Genomic DNA, 22,427 nt, shown 5'->3' on the forward strand with positions numbered 1-22,427 from the left:
TTCAGTCTTGTTTTTGCTTGGGTGTCATGGTGACATATGTTTAGTTCGCATCTGTCCCAGCTTCGGGCGAGCCCCCATGCTGAGTCGCTCTAGCTCTGGATGTTGCGTTGCAATGGAGAGCAGCTTGCAATTACAATAGCACTGGCGTAGTGGGCAGGTGATATCAAAACTGCACTTTTGCCAACTGCCAAGGGCCTCATGCACACTGTGGTAATAGTGGGCAGAAACTGATGCGTAGCACATTGTAACGTGCTTGGTCGTGTTCATCTGTTGATAAAATGCTGAGTTTAAGCAGAATAAATTAAATCTGGAACTATGTAGATTTTTGAGTGAAGTCAGTGTAAAATGTTCTTATTAAAGAAAGCTGTTTATTATAGTGGCATGGATTATATACCACTGCAATGGAGTGCTGTAGGGATGAAGTATATTTGTAGGCCAAAACCCAAAAATGAGTTAGCATTTTATCACTTCTGGTTCCATTGTCCTGAAGTCATTGGGTTGTCATTTTATCATTTACCCATTGTTTTTCTGAATGGGTTTTTTGGTAACTGCCTGAAATAAGGTCTGTGGTGAACACAAGCTCAAGATATTTTCACTTTTTTATTCTCCATAGTGATGTTTTAAGCTTTTACATGTCTTGAAAAAGGTGGCTGCTAACAAATGGCTAAATGGGACTACAGAGGTTGTGTGGGACATTAATAAGTGTTAACACTAATAGTGTTACTCACTAGTACTCACAATTAGGGTTGGGTATCGATTGGGTTTTTACGATAGCGGTGCCAAATTGATACTTAAAAAAATTAATAAATAAAGAAATGGATAACATTAAAGAACATTAAAATATTACAAATAAATATAGCATTCACATGCTCCTCGGATGCTCTCAGTTGTACTTCACTTACTCTAAGGCTAATAAATGCATTTCACGATCTGGGTCATTATTTACTACAAAACTATATTTGATACAAAACCACTCATAATGTTTGTATTCTATCTCTGTCAATCACTCTGATATTTAGTTAAAATGAGTGCTGTCTTTAATCAGGTCTGTAATTGACTGTATAGAATGCCACATGCACTGTAATATGTTTTATATTAAAAATTCAATTTTCAAATGAAAATAGGAAACATACATGTTTTATAGTAAATATTATGAATGACTGTTTGGTATGCCATTTGCTGGAGGAAACAGCTGAAGTGTGATGAGGGGTGAACGCAGTGAAAACTTTACAGTAGATGAGAAACCGACTGGTCCCTCATGACCTTTTGTAAACTGTATCTATGACAAAGAACTGCACAGATAAATAACAATCTATTGATAAACACACACCTTGTGTCCTCTGTTTCTGTTCAAGTCTGCTCGCGCTGTGCCGCCGCAGTCTGCAGATTGAAGAGCACGCTGAAAAAAGACGGGGAGGAGACGAAGTCTGCCGCCGTTTTCATATGAAATTTTAAACGGGAGTGGCTCTGAGGCAATCACGAATTTGTGTACAGTTTATGTAGCTAATCGCTATAGCCCCGCCAAAAATGGCCTAGCGACACCCATGCTTCTTAAATCCATTTCGGAGAACCAAGACAAGTATTTCAATCAATCACTCAGGCACTGAAGTGGCACCGAAATGAGGAACCGAAATCTGCATTCTGATTCAGTTCTAGTAGGCTACATACCGGTTACATATGGTTTCGGGGTTCCAAACCTACTCACAATACTAGTACAGGTACTTACTCACTATTCACAGCCTCATTTTGTTTACAGTCTCGCTCTTGCAAACTATTCAAAGTTAGAAGAAGAAGAAGAAAGAAGAAAAAAGTAAAATTTTTAAGGAATGTTTTTATATATATATAGACTGTAAGAGGTGTCAGAAGCTTGTTGGTGGTGATGTTGAAGTCATGTGACCGTGGCGTAGTTGGTTTATATCTTTAATTCAGTTATTTAGATTATCATGATAAACAAAACTTGTCAAGGGATCCAGGGGAATTTCAGGGACTTCTGGTTGGCCTACAAATATAAGTCATCACTGCAGCACTCTACCACTCATCATCAGTTAGGGATTTGTTCAAATAATGCACTTTGGGAAGAATTCTTCCTGTAATTTGTGTTACGAACATGAATCATCTGTGAGGAGTGCTATTACTTTCTGTCTTAGGAATCTTTTGACTTGGGCAGCAAGTAACCACCTAGCAACAAACCACATAGCTACACGTAGAAAAACTATTCTGAACACCCTGGCGTCATGATGAGTTTTGCACCACTTACATTTTCTTCAGGATACATATATATATATATGTGTGTGTGTGTGTGTGTGTGTGTGTGCGTGTGTGTAGTCATCTTAAAGGCTGCTTACATAAACAGGAACTACGCTGCAGGCTCTGTGTAGCTGATAGCCTGAAATGAACTCCTTCAAAAATGTAACTTTAACTGCTTCGAGCCCGGGCCTGACAAAAAAAAAAAAAACTGGTAAAATGGTTAAACAAACATAAATTTCACATCATATACAACTCAAAACAACACCAGTTAGCTTCATTTGTAATAAAAAGCATACTTTAATATTTTTTTATGCCCACCTGTAATATCCAAAAGATTGTGCAGTTTATTCTGTTATTACAAGTACAAAAACAAATTTGAATCCAAATTCATAATAATAAATCAGAATAAATATATATATATAACCACAACCAATAGTAAAGATATGGTACATTCCTAAAATGATATGTCTTCCCTTTTCAAAATTATCTCATGACATGTCCTTGTTTTACAAGAAGAAATTATATGATTTGTTTGTGAGAATCTTTGGCACACATATAACATTATTTGATACTTTATACTGAATAACTTAACACACAAACAACTTAGACAAATATAAAATTAAGAATTCTTTGACTATGCTGACAACACCATATATAACTAAATACATCTGAGTACATGAAAATATATATGGCACAGTAATCATGAGAGATTAAGGAACTTTATAGACCACTAACTGAAAGTGTGCCACAAGAGACCAATACAACACTGCAACAGAAAATAATAAACCGCTCAAAATGACAATTTTCAATAATGTGTTGACAGTTGTCAGTTATGATAAAAGCTATAGATATTTCACTGTCTCACATGCATCTGCTCACACATGCAAATCAAGCATGGTGTGAACTGAACAGCATCAAATAACTGAAATAATACAGCCTGGAGTACACTTATTCATGTAAAAGAAAACTGACATTTGTATGTAACAGGCCATCTGGATTCAGTCATTGGCAAATTTATAAGTGTGAACCCAAGGTCATATTTCACCAAAAAAAAAAAAAAAGTAAATATTTAAATGCATAACCTATTTTTATGATGAATTAGAAAACTACATTTTATTTTACTAAATAATAATAATAATTATAATATTTACTGTAAAATAGTAGTGTATTTGATGTAATACAGAAAAAAATGACTATTGTAGCAATGTAAAATAACAGGCAAAAAAATAATAAAATAATAATAATAATAATAATAATAATAATAATAATAATAATAATAATAATAATAATAATATATGCAAAATATTAATTCTTATTTTGACTTTATGGTGAAATGTGACTTGGACATCCTTTATACATATGCAAAACAGTTTCAGTTCCTGAAGTATCATTATTTCATGTCATTATTCACTGATGTCCTTGTCATAGATTTCATGTGCCACAAAAAAATAAAAAATAAAATAAAGGCTTTTGAATTGAAGTGTTGAAGAATCCCTGAACTGAGCCATGTATGCGTCGTGTGTCCACAGAGCAGAATTCTCAGCAAACGCAAAAGCCAGTGTCATGCCATGGCGTATCCGTAACTCCCACAATGCAGTGCAACCAGCAAACGATCATGCAGGACGTCCTTGCTGGGATATTCTGGGAGTTTCAGCATGTTGATACTAAGAGAGCAAAGAGATCAGTGATGCTACAGTGTGAGAGTCAAACCAGTTTCATTACATGCACTTTTTTCTATTTGTTATTCTTAGTCACTCTTCCAATTCTTCAACATTATGTTCTAAAGTAGCTCTGTGTTTACAGCTCAGAAATATTAGAAGAGCCACATTGCCCTCTAGTGCTTCTATCTGAACAACACTATTCATAAGTCTCTCACCATGTACTAGAGGTAGGCAGTAGGTTTGATGTGTAGGGCACAGCAGCAATAGTAAACTTCTGCAGACCGCTGCCGCCCATCAGAAAAGCAAATCCTCCGTGAGGAACTCTTGAACTGTTAGAAGAAAAAAGGATTACTTAAAAGAGAGGCACAAATCCCACGTTTTTGGCAGTGACAAATATTAGACAGCAGATCATTTACGTAACAAAACACTAAAACAGTGTTTGTCTTTTAAGAATTCTCTCCAATTTTTCTCAATTTTTAAAAAATGTTAGGCAGCAAGAAAAAAATAAAAAAGCCTATAGAAGGAAAAAGAAATGGAGAGAAAAAAAATAGAGAAAAGATTCAAAGGAAAAAAAGATATCAGGATGATATGGAAGCCGGTTTCACTGTGAAATAAATAAATAAGGTAAATGTGACTTTTTGTCACAAATTGGACTGCTACTTGCAATTCTGAGAAGGAATTATCAGAATTGTAACATATAATCAGAATTATCCTATGGGGCCGTTGAATGCTTGAATCTGATTGGCTGACAAACTTTCTAAGGTTTGCAATTATTTTACGCACATCTAAAGTAGTTCCAGACAGATCGTGACCACATTACAGTTCATTATCACTTCTCCAAATGATTTCAGACATTTCAAATGTCCTTACAGCCTAAAACAGCAAAATAACCAAACCCCACAATGACACTGACCAAGTGAATAAATACAGTAAACAACAAGATAAAAATAACTAATTATTTTCGTTTTTGACACAAAATTACGTTTCATTATGTATGGAAAGCACATACTCTATTTCTCTCTATTTCTCACAAGCGAGGTAATAATGGCACTGCTTTTGAAGAAGATTAACTTACAGTTTCACTCTAAGTAAAGACGAAAAAAAAAAAAATTAACTCACAATTGCAAGAAAAAAAAAACAGTTAGAATTGTAACAAAATAATCTAATTCATTATTTTTTCACCTCCAATTTTTATTTTTCATGTTATTTTTCAGGGCTTATGTATTAAATATTTCCTTTTTAGAAAAAGGCATGCTTTTTAGAAAAAAAATAACATATAAATAAATAAATATAATTAATCACATTTTTTAAAAGCCTATTTTGTAACTTGTCATAAAACTATAATTTGTCAGGAGGTAATTTCGTACAATATTTACAGCAATTGAAGTGATACACTGTAGAATACAAAATACAGCATAAGGAAATAACTACAGTATACGTACCTTCCTGTAACAAACTGTAAGAGAAGGACTCTTTCTTCTTGAGTGAGATTTTCAACCACTTCCCAAAACCACTGCAAGAAATATACACAGAAGTCTCTAATCACAGCCTGGTAGACATTTGTCAACTGGTATATATTTTCCTGTATAAAGCTACTGTTCTTTTCCGTCTCAGTGAAGCAGGATAATTGTTTTGTATGCGCTGGTGCTGATGAGATACTGTACCTTTATAACAGGCTCCTGCAGGTCATAGCCACTAGTGTACTCTGTGTTCTTCTTCCAGTCCATCACATCAATTTCAGGCATGCCTGACAACAGCAGTTCCTGCTCCCACAAACATAGAACATATCTCAACTGTTTATATATATATATATATATATATCTCAACATCCAAAATACTCATCGAAACAAGTATTAGCTATTTTTTCACTCTCTTGTGAATTCTTCATTCTTTAGATGTTAATTTTCATCTGTTTTAAAGGCAGTGTCTCGACAACGGCATATTATCATTACACATTCTGATAAGCATGTAACTTGGCTCCAGTTTACTTGTGCATTCACTGTATTACCTGTGGAAAAGCAAGCTGTAGTATTATGTTTATGTTGTGAATTAATCTAAGAGTGAGCTAATTAAGAGTGATCTCATTTTTTTCGCTTTTAGGTCTTCCATCTTAAATCATACTACAATACATACTATGCTTTTTTCCCCCAACATTATTATTTTTTTTTCTTTCTTCAGTGAGCACAGGAGAGAAAATAGTAGAGTGAAACTCCAAATGAAAAATGCAACATAAGAATACAAAGAGATAGAAGCAGGAGTCTCATGCAGAGATGAGAGGAGGAATCTATTGACCAGCTCATATTCATCAAAGAGCTGGATGAGCGAGGGGGGGATGAAAGTGTGAAAGCCCTGCAGGAAGGCATTGATCTGAGGCTGAATTGCTCGGGTCATCCTGAGCTCCGTCACCAGCTGCACATACTCCGCCTGACACACACAGAAACATGACAAATCAGAGAAAAAAACACCATCATTCACTTCTTCACAATCATGGAGAGAATGCTTTGAACTCAGTAGTCTGAGCGACTAACATGAAGGCAATTGATCCAAATAAAAATGTAAATGATTTTGAAAAGTACAGTTTATATTTTTCTAAAGTACTTTTGATTTCATGAATAAAAAATTTTAATAAAAAAAGTTTAGAATACTACTAGATTTCAAATCTATAAATTTTAATAATAAAATTTTAATAGTCTGTTTTAATAATAAACAAACAAATAAATAAATAAATAAATAGATACATACATACATACATACATACATACATACCAGTACATACATAAATTAGGTAACTGGCTCATTTAACCCAGGTGTTCTGTAAAGTTGATTCCAATAGTGTGATTTTAGAATGTTGCTAAATTAATAATGCAATACTCCAATGTTCACCAAAATATTCAAAACATTCTAAAGTTTAATGCCAACAAGATTTTTTAAGTTTTACAAATGTATTTTTTATTGATGCATTTATCATTTAAAATACAATAAAAACAGTAATATAGTGAAATATTACTACAATTAAAAAGTTATATTTGAATTTTTTATTTTTATTTTTAGCATCATTACTCCTTCAGTGTTTTATGACCCTTCAGAAATCTGCTGATTTGCTGCTCAAGAAACATTTCTTATTATGATCAGTGTTGAAAACAATTGTGCTGCTTAATAGTTTTGTGGAAAACGTGAGATTTTTTTTTTTTTTCAGGAATCTTTCATGAATAGAATGTTGCTGTTGCCTACTGTATGTATAACATAACTAAAAACAGAACTGTAAACATGTCTAACTATAAGAAAATAAACAAACAAACAAAAACAAGACATCTATAAATCACCTTGTTGTCTTGGGTGACCTGAATGGCAGTTCCTCCTGGTTTGAGAGGAACCTCTTCCATGGTTCCGAACACATCGGTCTCTACAGAAAACGTGAGCTCAAGGCCAAGGTCACTGATGTCATTGTCCAGAATCCACTGCAGATTTTTTGCATACTCTGGGTCAATGGACGACACATCCTGATAGCTCACTGGGATGCCTGCAAAGATCCCACACAAACATACTTTTACACATGACGCATGTCGCAGACTCTCCTGTTCATGACTGTGTTTACCAAAATATTGCTTTAATCAAGTTGTTGCAGTCGGGTTGACGTGATACATATGCATAACTATACTATTCTTGTGTTTGTAAACATGATCAGTGATACCAAATTTATGGACTACACTTAATTAAAACATCAACCGTGTGTCTATACTAACTGTAATCTAAGTATAACAAACAGATTCAATGTTAAGAAAAAAAATGCTGATACAGAATTAATTATGAATAAATTCTCATGGAGTGGGTTACCCAGTATGTGCTTGTAAAAGGAGCGTGTGAAGTAGATGTTCACCAGCTGTCGATGATAGAGAGCCAGACCCAGGATTTGACCAGCAAATCCAAAGTAGTTCAGATGATCTGGGTTTACAGAAGAATTGCTGTTGGGTTGAAACGTGGTACCTGTTTTAAAAAAAAAAAAAAAAAAGAAACACATATAAGCATGCAAAACATAAATATAAACATTTAAAAAACACAGCGTATCTGAAACAGTGTATCTGCATTAATGTATTAATCATAGAGGAGGTGTTTTATCTAAAGGCAGAGACCCACTATCCAATTTCTTTGCTGCTTTTGAGTCATAAGCTTCATTTACATAGCCAAGAGTCAGAGGCAACGTCCACATCTCTCAGCGGGAGGATGTTAATGGCCCAAGCGACTCCCTGTTGAGCTCATAGCCCTGCAGACCCACAGCCAACATCAAGCTTCCCCTTGGCAGTGACCAATGAGCTTCTTCACACACTGATAAATTGAAAAGTCATTGTCTGGCTTAGATTTTCACATGGAAAAAGCAGACCGTTCCATGCTGGGCTCTCCCGCACTCCGGTTGTTAAAGAATGTAGATCTTTTTTCCCAATAAATCTGTGCATATAATTTGTATTGTAATGGTACGGTTACATTAACTGTTGTTCAGAGACTTTTCATGTGTGAAATCCAGTAGTTTCAATAGGAAATCACAGAAATTTGTGTGGGAGTAAAAAGATTTTCCCACGCAGATTTCCAAATGGGATCAAGTTCACCAGAAAATGGTTTTAATGTCATCGCACCTACAGTATGTAAAGACTTTGAAACAATGCAACTTTAAAGGGACATACACATTTACGCTGTTCAGTGAATTTTCATAGACAAAATCTAATCTTCTAAATATGAATCCACGAGATCAGGAATTTCGTGGGAGGGTTAAAATTCCCAGAAAGCTCGGTTGGTGAAAGTGACTTGTGAGTTGTGTCTCATACATTGATACACTATAATAGCTAGAGAATAGAGTTTGGCTTGTGTGTGACCACACACACACACACACACACACACACACACACACACACACACCTACCAATAGGGCATTATATGAATTACATCCTTATCTGTCCATTTGCATATTAACTGATGAGTGTGACAGATCACCAACAGAACAGAGTTGTATTTCAATAAGAAATGCTGATAGGTGCAGCACCCCAACCCGTATTGTACATGAAATTAATTTACCATCGGCTGATTGTGTAAACAGTGCATAGTCCGGGTTGATGATCTCATTGGACAGAATGTCAAACCACTCTCTGACCACCCCCTGACCCTAAGAAAAGGACAGAATAAAGTCATTCATGCCATTAATCAAAGATCTACACCACTGCAGCAAAATCTTAGAAAAAAATACTTTAAAATCTGGTAAAATAGCCAATACATGCATAACATGCACAAATATAAAGCTAACACAAGTACACTCTTGACACAAAGCAAGTTTATGGTGCCTTAAGATACCTCATTTTGGTCAGATGGTAGCCAAAGTGAGGCTGGTTAAGTTTTTTTTTTTTTTTTTTTTGGGTTTTTTGTATTCTTATATTTTATTGAATAATAGAGTTTTATTTAAAAAAAACAACAACATTAATTTCATATAATCCATATGTATGTTGTGTATTAGAGGACCACTGTTTGGCAGATTTTAGTCCCAAACGTAAAAAAAACCCTACACCTGCCTGTAACGAACCATGTTCACATTTCCATGATTGTCAAGAGCAGACGTTGTCATAGTTTGGTAAACTTCTACAGTGGTGAATGAGAGATTACAACATATATGATTTTTGATCTCTTTTTTGCACCAAAAGCCATTTTTCAATTTTAGAGAGTATCCACTAAATGTATACAGCGCTGCGCCAAGTGGATCCATTATTTTCATTCAAATCAAAGCAAAAAACATATCCGCGTGGCACAGCTGACACAGAACAACATACGGGTTGCGTTCAGTTGAAATTATAGTCGCTATTTTTTTTTCTTTAGCGCACAAAAAGTATTCTCTTAGTTTCGTAATATTACGGTTGAACCCCTGATGTCACATGGATTATTTTACCGATCTCCTTGTCACGTTTCTGGACGCTGATCGTGGTAGTACCCTGTCTATGGGAGGGTCAGAGAGCTTTCAGAACACATCAAAAATATCTTAATTTGTGTTCCGAAGATAAACAGAGGTCTTATGGGTTTAGAACGACATGACAGTGAGTAATTAATGACAGATTTTTCATTTTTGGGTGAACTAACCCTTTAACAGTCGATTTGGATCACGTGTCTCGTAAACCACATTTTAGTGTACTGCTGCACTGTGCCTTTTATTTATTTATTTTTGCAAAGGGTAAGGGCTCTTGACGACTTTCATGAGGTTGTTTAGGTGTGTTTTATTAGGGTTGGAACTAATATCTGTGGGAGGCCCCTTAAAACATGCTACATCCAAAATCGAACACTTCCCTACTGTATGGAGTAGATGAAAAAAGGCTGCAAAAACAGTAATGTTGAAATTCATAGTTTTCGAAAAACAGTAGGCAAAAAGTGCCCAGATAACCTACTTCCCTCCGGACTCTGAAGTGTGCCGTCGATGGACACTTTACTATCCCATGAGGCCACAGGAGAGGATTTATAAATGGCAGTGAAGTGACACAACGGACAATGGTAGGTCACATGATAGAAACAACATGGCAGATGCAGGTCTGTCCTAATTTCATTCATACTACTAATATTCATATACCATATAGAACGTACTATTTTTTTTTTTGAGGAGATTGAAGGTGAAATATTCAAGCTTACCATTCCCTCTTCACCATGGAACCGCACTGCAATGCCCTGTTTGAGTTTCTCATTGGAGGACTTGGATACAACCTCACAGCTGCTTCGGAATAATGAGTCTGAAATACAATGATAAAAAATGAACGAAGGATGTGAAGGCTGAAAGATGAAGGAGCTTTTGAACAGATAATGCAGAAAATGTCCTACCTCTGTGAACAAGCAGAATATCATTTTCATTAACTGGCCGGTGCACCATATCCGAGTCTGGCTGTCCAGCCAGAAGATGTTCATAAAACCACTCACACCTGTCTTTAAATGGCTGAGGAAATTTAAGGAAAGAAATAATATTTAATTTAGATGAAATATTATAAAGACAAATATTTTACTCTTGAGAATAACATGTAATTTTTAATTGCATTGTGACTCCTTTTTTTTAGGCCCTGTGGAAACTGTGGGGCCCTGATGAAGTCCACATCAGTGACAGGATCTGATCAGGAAACTGTACATCATGCTTACCTGTCCTTTAATAATATGCATGAAGCGGGACATGAGCTCAGGACATTCCAGCAGGAAGTGGAAATGGTTAAAGATGATTTTGGGATTCCTGGGAACAATAAATGAGCAATTGTGAGAAACTGTTTTAAAAGCACAGACCTAAACATAGCACACATACATACACACCACTAGCCTTAAACTTAAAGGGGTCCTATTATGCTCTTTTACAAGGTCTTGATTTTGTTTTGGGGGTGTACTAGAACAGGCTCTCATACTCGGTTGTTCGAAAAACACATTATTTTTTACATATTTTGCATTATTACAACACCTCTCTGCCCAGTCTGGCATGAACGGCTCGAATCGTTCCTGTATCAAATGAAGGCCCGCCTTCTGAAATATGAAATGTGCTGTGATTGGTTAGCTGGGCCAGTGTGTGTTGTGACTGGCTCCACTCTGCGCCTGGTTGTGAAATTTCATGCGTTGTAGTCCAAACAAGTCGTTTGTTGTAGTTTTTGAAAAGTGATTTCCGTTAAATAAAATATCACCTTTTGAATTGGACTTTGAGCTTTGTAAACTTTGCAGATCTTTTTTTATGCTCAAACAGCAACATTACAGACTAACTAAAGTTGAAAAAGTGAAAAAGCATAATAAGAACCCTTTAAGCTTAAAGGAGAAGTCTACCTGAAAATTCAACTCTATCATTATTATCTACTATTGTACTATTACTCATCCTCGTGTAATTCCAAACTCACATATGTTCTGTCATTTTTAGTAGATATTTTGAAAGAATTTGAATGCAGCTCTTTCATGGTGCTTCTAGCCCAAGAGCTTGAAACCAGAATTGGTGTTTAGTTACAATGGGATTATGAGATGCCATAAAAAAAAAAATATTAAACTAAATACTAGCAGCCATTACGCCAGTCTTCAGTGTCACATGATTCTAATATGCTGATTTGCTGTTCAATAAACATTTCTTATTATTATCAATGGTGATTGCATTTGTGCTGCTTATTTATTTATTTATTTATTTTTGTGGAAACTGTGATTTAATGCATTCAAGCTGAACAAAAATATTAATTTCTTTAAAAAAAAATCTTACTGACCCAAACCTTCTAAGTGCTAGTGTATATCTTTTTTTCTCTCTCTCCTCTTATTAAATAAATGCATTTAAATAAATAAATAAACACTCTGGACTTACCTCGTCACAAAACACTTGAGCACTTCATCATGTTTACAGACAAACTCGATGAATCGAGGGGAGGTCATGCTAGATATCAGGGAAGAAAAAAGAAAATGAAAGAAGAGTATGCAGGGTCTCAGACTTGCCAATGAGAGTCTATAAATTATGCATTAATTAAAGAGTGATTTAATGGTCTAATAACATTATCATTAGAAAGGCAGTGGGGTCGGGGTGAGGAGACATTATGAACACTCACGGCGAATGAGCTCATGAGTAGACGTCTATTAAAACACTATTCTTGGATCTCCTCTACTTCCCACGAACTTCACAGGGGTCACATTCCACACTTTTGTAGCTTTTAGCTCCGCTTATAAAGTTCACATGCTTTTATCGATGCTTTTAACAAAAGCGGCCTACAGTGCATTCAAGCTATACATTCTGTCACTTTGCGTGTTCCCGCTGGGAATCAAACCTTACACATGCCAGCACCATGCTCATGATCTCATAACTACTGAGATTTACGAACAAGCTGTTCTCTGCAGTTAAGTTTCTAAAATTGCCTGTGTGAAGTGGAAAGAAACTTTAAAGTTTGAGGTCAGTCTTACCCATGTGGCATCTGACAAGAACAGCACATGTAGAAGGCCTGGATCACAGCGCTCAGGCGATTGGCTATCATAGAGATGACGTCCTGACCATCGGCGTAACCCTCCGGCCCCTTCATCACCGACTCGGCATCCAGCAACAGTGGGGGATTTTCGCTGGAAACGGAGGGGTCAACCTCCCGCTTTTTCAAGAAAAGTGACGCAATGTCATTTCCTGAGGATGAGGTTGTTGCGTCTGTGCTCTCCTTATCCAGCTCGGTGGAGATGAGGACCAGCCATTCATCAAGAGAGTGCCACAACAGCTCCAGAGGCTAGACAGCAACACGAGAGAACTTCAACAAAGATGTGTTATACATTTACATTTATGCATTTAGATTAAGATTTTTTTAATAGAGAGTTACTTTGAGTGCAGTCTGGCTTTTTTTTTATTATTTTTTTTCAATGTGTGTCGAACCCACAACCTTTTGCGCTGCTAACGCAATGCTCTACCACTGAGCCACAGATCTTCAATGAAAACGTTAAGACAGATATTTTAATAACATCTCAGGCTAAAACGTCAGCTTTAATGACATCAACAAATTTGGCAGGTTTGATTCATTTTCTTAAATCTTAATCTACAATATCAGTTTGAGCATATTAATCATATTTTTATGCATGTCTTCAAGTTTTCAGTCTAATATGCCAAATTGTCATATTGTCCACTGATTAATGTATGCTACAAGAATCCAACATTTTAGTCAAACAGAACATCACTTTCCTAAAGTATTTGGACATTTATAATTAACATTTAAGTAAGATTTATGTAATGCCCACTGACCTTAAACACCTGGTTACGTGGTGTCTTGTTTCCGTTGTAACCCATGTCATTCCCGTTGTTTGGGGAGGACGGCCCAAGACAGAACACATGACAGAAGATCCGGATAATTCGGAGCAAACTCTTTGTTTGGACCTCAAAGTTACTGGACAAACTGAATGGAAACAGATTGAGAAATGCAATTGTTTAAAGGTAGGTCTATGTAATACAATTCCTCAAGAATCGTGGATAACATAGCCTGAGACACACCTCAGAAGTTTATGTCCATTTGTGGTGGCCACCTCAGCCAAGCTGGTCAACATCCTTTGATAGCTGGAGTCACTCTGCTGTGAAACATGTTCTAGAACCTGCCTTAATAAAAATCATATTCAAAATGTAAAAAGACACTTATGTACATAAACTCATCAAGAAACACAGATGGGGGAAAAAGAGAGACATACCATGTTCTCTTTAATGTCATCATTCTGGGTCATCTGTATCAGTGTCTGAAACAGTCTGCTATGGTGCTGGATGAGAATTTCACATGTTTCACCATAACCACCCTAAAAGTAGTTACACATGAGTATCCTGCATATGAGTAGCTGAGTGTGTGGATGTAATGTACGCATGCTGCATTCACCTGCACACACAGGTCAAGCGGTGTAACCCCGTTCTTGTCTGGCAAATACTTGGCTCCCCTGAGGAGCAGTATCTGTGCGGTGTCTCTCTGACCATGACTGCAATACAATGACAAAACCTCATAAATTGCATGAATATCGATATCTTCCATCCATGGGAACAAGTTTGGATCCCACAAGTTCTTGAGTGCATCATGAACACGGCAGATTTGAATGAATGAAGTAAATGATGACTATGTTAATGACAAACTTTGTTCTGATCCTCACACAAAGCTATCAAAATGGCTTGGAAGACTTGAGTTCGAGGTCTGGATCAAGGTCCTTCCCCAGTCCGGTCTCCCTGCCTCTCTCCAGCATTACTATTAAGGCAAGAGTGCTGAAAAAACTAAAAATGGCTTGGATGTAGCTCACAAGTCATATGGATTAATGCCAGAAAGTATGCATAACATGCACTCTTCCATTAACTGGGTGAAGAGCTACCTTCAAATGACTGTGTCATTAAACTGGCTGAGTTATTATTCATGTAGCTAGCTGTAAACATGTTAACAGTTCACTATCTCATTCAGCAATATTCTCCTTATACCAGCGGTTGTCAATGTTTCCAACCACAATGTCCAAACACCCCCTAGACCTAGTTTTGTCTTATCTGTCAAAACACAATGACACTTGAATTAGGGATGCACGATATTAGATTTATACCGATATCCGATATATTTCAACTCATTTTGGCCGATAGCCGATACCAATATACATTTCCCTTTGTTTTGTCTAGTTTTGAGCAAAAAATTTATTTGTTAGAAAATTTGTTTGTTATTATAATTATTATTAATGTGAGTAATTTTGAGGGTTTGAATTTGTTCTTTTTTTTTCTTTTAGACAAATGCAGTTGAAACCTTAACACTGTGTCTCCACCGGATTCGAGTGGCGTGATGAAATACTACAGAACTCATTATAATCATTGATGCTGGTGCGACATGACAAATGCCTGACAGAAAACTGGTGCTGCGTTTTATTTATGACATATTGACACAAATTTCAAATGATTTTCAATGGTCGCTTTGTCGCGTCCAGTGTAGACAGATGTTAGCTGCTGCGGAGCGGCGCAACAACTGTCACGTCCGGTGTAGACACGGTGTAACATTTTATTTGTGGATTTAACATTAATAGATGATCTAAAACAAAAGAGCTGTAAAAATACTAAAAATATTTTAGAGCTCGTGTTTAAGTCTTCTTAATCCATTTGAAAAAAATACATTACATATTAATGAATAAATCTGTATATATTAAATTATTTAATTTACAAGTGTCATGTTTGTGATTTTTATAGTTTCTGACCTTTAAATCAAAACAGATTTGTGAAGTTATGACATCAATATTGCTTTATTTATTTAGAAACACAAGTATCTTAATGATATTTGTGTATTTTACTTTCATTGTATTACAAGTAGGCCAACACAGCCCCCTAAATAAATAAAATGCCTTTCCAGAGGGGCATTATGACCCGGGGGAGGCTGCTGCTGTTGACTCTATCGCACACCGGACGCGTTGTTCTGTATATGCATTCTCAAATTAAATGCAGTGAATTTAATCATCATTCAGGCAAAAGTTTGCTTCAAGAATGAGCACACTGCTAACATGATCTTATCGGCAAGGCATATCCGGGATCATTTTTTTCAAATCGTCTGATGCCGATCTTTAAGCCTTTATCGGCCGATTCCGATAATGTTTCGATAAGATTGTGCATCCCTAACGTGAATCAAATATGCAAAGCAAGATATATTGCGCTTATATATTTGCATAAAGTATATTTATGTTTTCATCCTTTTTGGAGCATGACTGGTTACCGTCCTTTTTCACTGTACAGCTCAGAGATTCTGCAAAATATCTCTTCAGCGTTGTATTGTCCACTTATAATGAAGGCAGTGCCATTCCCCGAGCCAGAACCAATGGCCCAGATTTCCTGTTTTAAAAACCTATCAAGTATGTTTAATTACTCTATTTAATACTGACTCATATCAGTGGCAAAATGTAATCAAAACAAGAGACGGATGGAGTGCTGTTGCTCAGCAACCAAGCTTATGTGAGCGTATCCAAAGCAGTGCACTCAGAATACCAACACTGACCCATCCTCATCAGAATACATTCTTATTAGCCTGTCCTTACAGCAAAGAAAGTTGAATTCCCTTGTTATTCTTGTCAAACTCACAAGAAAGCTGTGTGTTTAAAGGATATATATTGGAAAAATATCTGTACAACCCCCTTATTTTCCTAATTATGTTTCTTGTGTAGTCAGAAAGCGTCCAGATTCAGTCACTGAATGGAAGTTAAATTTCTAAAGGGGTCACACTCTAATTGTTGACCACACATTTCCAGTTCAGGCCGGAGTGAAATAAACTGTAATCATGGTAAAAATTATACATTTGCATCGTCAGCTGGTAGTTCTGGAGCTGATGATGGTTAGCTGCTCACCTGCAGGCGAAATAGAGTGGAGTTGCTCCAGAGACATTGGGCCTGTTTATGTCCGCTCCACTTTCCAGAAGACACTGCACTGTCTGTGAGAAACACAAAACATCACATGAATCTTAAAAAAAAAAAAAAAATCTTCTTTTGAACTTCATTGGCTGGAAATCCTGTAATCAAGTGTGCAAGCTATGTAGTCAGAAAGTTTTCGTACAGTCTTGTGTCCATTCTGGCAGGCCACATGTAAGGCTGTCTGGCCCATGGCATCCTCCACGTCCACATTAGACACATGCTGCACCAGGTCATGAAGAAGCTCTGTCCTTCCATTCACTGCCAGCCAATGAATCTAATGACATGAGAAAATGAGACAAATAATGAAAAACTAGTAAAAACAGTACTACATTAGTAAAATAATAATAATAATAATAATAATAATAATAATAATAATAATAATAATACTATATATACACATTAGACATTTGATTGTACTTGGTGTAATAATAAACATAATCCACATATGTGTTTTCATTTTAATTTAATTGCTGTAGCCATTGCTGTGCTGTAACCCTGTTTATACCTTCATATTAGTTTCTTTGTTAAATTGATTAATAAATGTTAATTTAAAAAAAAAAAAGGTTTTTAAATGGGCCAGCAGAAGTGAATAAAAAGCAGGTTTCCAGCATACATATCTGTCATAACTGTTTACAAATAAAGGCAACTGGCAACTCTGTTTCTTTTGTGTTATATCACAGCTTTGATGACTTTACTATTACTCTAAAATAAAGAAAAAATACAGTATAAAAAAACATTATATATATATATATATATATATATATATATATATATATATATATATATATATATATATATATATAAACAATTGTATAATCATAAGTATGAAAATGTGTTGTCATTATTATTGCTGTTGTGAATTGTCTCTTAGATGTGCAGTTTTGTCACCATACTCACAGCAGTGAGACCTTCATTATTACAGATATTAACATCAGCATTGTACTCTAACAGTCTGCTCATACACTTCTTCTGTCTGTGAAAATATAAGACAACATGAGAAAATGGGACATCAAGGGACTCTGCATAAATGCATTTCTAGGTTACAATTTTTGCATGCAATGCACACAAATGCTTATGCTATGTAAACAAAGCATGCATACAGAAGTCCTAAGAGGCCATGGATTATGATTATTTTTCTTTCTTGTTCTTCTTTTCTCGACATAACAAAAGTTGTTTGTTTGTTTTTTGTTACAATGATTGTTTGATTTTTAAAACACAATGCGACGTGAGTCTTCTGTTGCTATAGTACAAACGCATTTGATCGACGGAGCCGTGTGAAACACTTTTTTATTAAGGATGGGCACTTTTTATTTAACTTCTTTTGAACTGAAGCACTGCAAAACCCACTGAGTGGCATTAAACAGCTTGAAAGATCAAAGACAATTTTAATATAACTCCGACTGGATTTGTCTGAAGTCATATACACCTAGGATGCCTTGAGGGTGAGTAATTTATGGCCAAATTTTCATTTTTGGGTGAAATAACCCTTTAACATTTATAAGTTAATTAAATGTCAGTAATGTACAATACTGCACAAATTATAGGAGGAAGATCCTTATTCTGTCCCAAACGTGTACAGTGAAGTGGATACACAGTATACAACACCTCATCAGTTATATTCTGGTCTACATTGCCACCTGTTGGGGAAGTTGTGTAACTTGGAGAACAACTTTTATATCGAGATCACGAGAAAATAAAGTCTTGATAACGAGAAAACAAGAACGAAAAATAAGAATTATCCATAACCTCTAAAGCCTTCTACACACTGCACGATTTTAGCAATCCTATAAGATCACTGCTGGTCACACTGTGAGACATGGATCTAATAAACTTGGGCACGACATCCATGTAGACTGTACGATGATGACACCTATTGACTCGTAGGCTACGACGCACATTTCTATAGAAGAATAAAACATCATTAGCATGTGCTAGTGGTAAACAAAAAAAGCATGATGAATCACACTTTGACAGTTGTAGTTTTTAGGTGTGCTGAAAAAAAGTGGGATCGGCGAAAGTGGAAGAAATAAGTGCTTGAGGTAAGCAGTTTTATGTTTTAGCGCCATGTCGAGTTGATTTCATTTCAAAATTTTACTGGTTGGTCAGTAAACGTGGGTCATAACTACAAACACACTGTGCAATGAACATGCTGAATTTCTGACACTGCCAGAAAATTATCGTAGGCTATCTTTGGTCGCAAGACTGTGACAATGGTCATCTTTGAACCTCTCTTTGAACCTGTATGACATAGGACCACCGATTAGGAGCCACGATCACAGATATCGCCACGATTGTTTCACGATGCCAATCTTTTGTCTGGGTCAGCTGAAAATCGTGCAGTTTGTCTCGGGCTTAAGACAGTGATCCTCAATTCTGGCCCACGAGATCCACTTTCCTGCAGAGATTAGTATGAGGCAATGACTCTGCAGGCTGTGTTTTTGCACGAAGGCACCTTATGAAACTGATTTCGGACAGACTTCTGAGGCAGCGTAATGGTTTAAAGGTCTACAACAAAATAGAACAAGTTTTTGTGATAACTAAACTAATATTTAATACTGATTTCTCGCTATAACATCAAAAGTGCAAAAAGTTAGTCAGAAATATACATTTACACACAAACGCAACTTTCAGATGCCATCTTTTTTTTTTTTTTTTTTTTTTGCTCAACCATCATGGTATGGAACGCACAGGATTGTGGGATATCAAAGGCAGCGAAGGATACATCTATGCTGCCTTCAAAATTCGATTAGAAGAAGGTACCTCCTGAGACAGGAAGTAAAGGAGAGTTTAGATTCGAATGTGCCTTGATGCCTTCCTGCCTTGGATTCAGTTTTTGGATGCGGCCTTGGTATTTTTTCCTAATCAGACACACACCTGATTTAGTTCTTGCAGTCTCTACTAATGAGCTGATGAGTGGAATCAGGTGTGTTAGATACGGGAGACATACAAAAAGTGCGGGGTAGGAGGGCCTCCAGGACAGGTTTGGGAAGCACTGCTGTAGCGCACTGGCCCTCCAGGGTAAGATTTGAGGAGCCCTGCTCTAGGACTTCTTTACATGCGGGATAAGGACTAAGATATGTAATCTGTTATGCTCCCAGCAGGTGGCAGTACTGCACAGACTTTATAAAACCCTCCATTTACCCATTTCTTGCAGCCAGATGCAGAGGTGTGCAGCCGGAGATATCCTGATAGTTTGGATTCGCTCCACGCCTTAACAGCAGGACAAGACACTCTACTGATCCACAGCTGAAACAACAACACAAACTTCAGAGAACATCATCAAACTATAAAAATAATCTGTTTATTTAGGAAACACCCAGAAACCACTTTATCAAGAGTTTAGGAATTTTAAAAGAGCAAATGTAATTTTGTTCTGTAATTTTGTGAGAATGTGAAAAGAAAAAAACTCTTACTTGGCAGCAATATGTAGAAGGCTTCTTTTAACACGTCCAAATGCGTAGTTGACATCAAACTTTGAGTTTAAAAGCAATTCAGAAACTGATCTATATGCAAAAAAAAAAAAAAATGGCAATAAACATAACACAATTATTACATTCAGCTGTATGGCCCAAGAGAAGTTTAAAGGAGACAACTGCCGTCAAAAGATGATGTTAAGCTTGACATCCTCTTCTTTAACTTCCATTAAATGTACAGCTGTTGATCATTGAGCCAGTCATACATTCTTTACTGGGGAAGCTGCAGGAGTGGGTGGTATTTTTTGTTTTAGACCGGGCCTAGACAAGTTATTGACTGTCTGCTTCTCTTTGCCTTTTGTTAAGTCATCGTTTTTGCTCCAGGTACATTGACAGGGTAACAGTGACGCTTACCTGTGCTGGTCAGCCATGACCATGGGCATGAGGGTGTACACGGCTGTTTCACTGTCTAGAAGAAAACAAAATTAAACATATTTCATATAACATTTTCTGCCAAACTACTTGCAAACAGCTTTGGAAAATGGAAAATCTTGTTTTTAATGTAAAATATGCCACAATAGTATGTATACCGGATCAATTTTTTTTTGTTTTACAATAAAGAAAATAAATTGAGCATCACTACAGAGTGCGAAAAGTACATTTTGCAGATGCATTATAGACATTCATGAGAGTTATTCACAAATCTTACACAAATAATTGCGCACTCTCTTTTTCAATTTGTTTTAAATTACCTTGACGCTCTGTTCTTTCTTAGATTAAGTTTAAATTTAAGAAAATATTTTATTTTGTTCGTGTCCACAAAAATTCTGTCAGCTATGTTACTGAACAAACAACCTCCTGCAACTAAAAATGGTTTATTAAAACACCATGTGACCAGCATCATACAATGCTATTTTCTTCTGTGGTGGACAATTTCAACACATTAATGTAAGTGTCCTCCCACTTTTCCTCATATTTTATCTATAATAATATATTGTCAATGAGTATATCAGTTGAATGTCATTGTCATGGTTTGCAATATTTTTATGACTTCAATTCCAATGCATATTCAAATTTGAGGTTAACCTGATCAAGAAAATGAGTGTGGTTGGCAAAAAAAGGCCCCCCATTTAAATGAATCAATATGGTGAAACTGTCAACTTGGTTCCCAGGTAAGTAAGCTGCCCCATAGAGACAATTTTAAGATAAAATGGATGTCATGACACTTCTGCATGACTGTGTCCACGGATGATAATGAATTGTCATAAATTGTTTATCATAATATTTTTATGTGTCAGAAAATTGTGTGTGTGGGAGCTAACAATGTGTGCGATATTTAATGTGTCGTTTTATAATGGTCCTTTGCCATAATTTTATTGTACATTTTTCATTCACACAGTTTTGCATACATATATACATATACACACACACTTATACATATATACATACACACACACACACACACACACACATATATATATATACACATATATATATACACACACACTTATACATATATACATACACAAAGCAAATAGTATTCTTAAAATTAATTTAAAAGAAACACTGTATTAAAAATCAGTCTGTAGTGATACACAGTAACATTAAACATTTTATTTGCAGAGCATATTTTTTGTAATTTAATAACGTCAATTTTGTTTTTCTTCATCGTTTGATTTTGGTGTGAAATATGACTTGACCGGAAGTGTCTTCGTGTGAATCACAGGAATATAATTTCAAGAATTAAGTAGTGCTTGACTATATATGGATAAAGCGGGATGAACGTCTGTGGCCGTGGACTGGAATTTTTCCCGGAAGCCGAGATGATTCGAATGTAACAAGGGTCTCCTTGACAACCTCAGTAGTCCTCAGAAATAAGGATATTTTGTAAATAGATTGTTTAGCGTGACGTCTCACCTTCGGGGAGTTCCACAGTCCTCGCGCGGCGCAGGGATCGCGTCAGTCGACTCAGCTGTACATTTAAATGCTCCATCGCCCGTTCCATCATATGGGATGCGCACCATAGAATTCAGCTCATTGAAAACACGTCCTCACTCTTTCCCTCTCTCTGAAAAGCCAAAGCCTCGTTCTCTTCCATCTGCTGTTGGCTAATGCGCATTGTTCACGAATCATTCCACCGCACAATATCCCTCCATCGCGCTCTGATTCATTTTGGGAAAAAATTTCCTCATGGTGCCTTTCTTCCTGTTTTCATTGTAATGCAGTATGGGAAGTG

The 22,427-nt window shown here is 36.2% G+C and overlaps 1 protein-coding gene across 2 annotated transcripts; it reads right to left on the reverse strand.

The window, feature by feature from the left end:
- Positions 1–3,479: 3,479 nt before the first annotated feature.
- Positions 3,480–22,427, reverse strand: LOC109106380 (E3 ubiquitin-protein ligase HACE1-like). Of its 2 annotated transcripts, XM_042755735.1 has the most exons (24): positions 22,109–22,427; positions 20,606–20,660; positions 20,192–20,281; positions 19,920–20,024; positions 17,676–17,751; positions 16,921–17,052; positions 16,716–16,798; positions 14,249–14,345; positions 14,070–14,171; positions 13,879–13,985; positions 13,633–13,783; positions 12,819–13,126; positions 12,232–12,300; positions 11,055–11,142; positions 10,746–10,857; positions 10,560–10,657; positions 8,973–9,060; positions 7,743–7,892; positions 7,232–7,428; positions 6,201–6,332; positions 5,573–5,671; positions 5,351–5,421; positions 4,124–4,237; positions 3,482–3,911 (listed from the first exon to the last, which is right to left on the reverse strand). In XM_042755735.1, exons 1-24 carry the CDS (start codon positions 22,197–22,199, stop codon positions 3,809–3,811), a joined length of 2,718 nt encoding a protein of 905 aa, XP_042611669.1. In that variant the 5' UTR covers positions 22,200–22,427; the 3' UTR covers positions 3,482–3,808. The 2 variants fall into 2 exon arrangements, with proteins under 2 accessions (XP_042611670.1, XP_042611669.1); XM_042755736.1 differs by lacking the exons at positions 16,716–16,798; positions 17,676–17,751; positions 19,920–20,024; ... (1 more) ...; positions 20,606–20,660; positions 22,109–22,427 and having other exon boundaries at positions 3,480–3,911; positions 16,921–17,033.

This window comes from Cyprinus carpio, unplaced genomic scaffold (genome assembly GCF_018340385.1).
Source record: "Cyprinus carpio isolate SPL01 unplaced genomic scaffold, ASM1834038v1 S000006746, whole genome shotgun sequence".
Taxonomy (NCBI): Eukaryota; Metazoa; Chordata; class Actinopteri; order Cypriniformes; family Cyprinidae; genus Cyprinus; species Cyprinus carpio.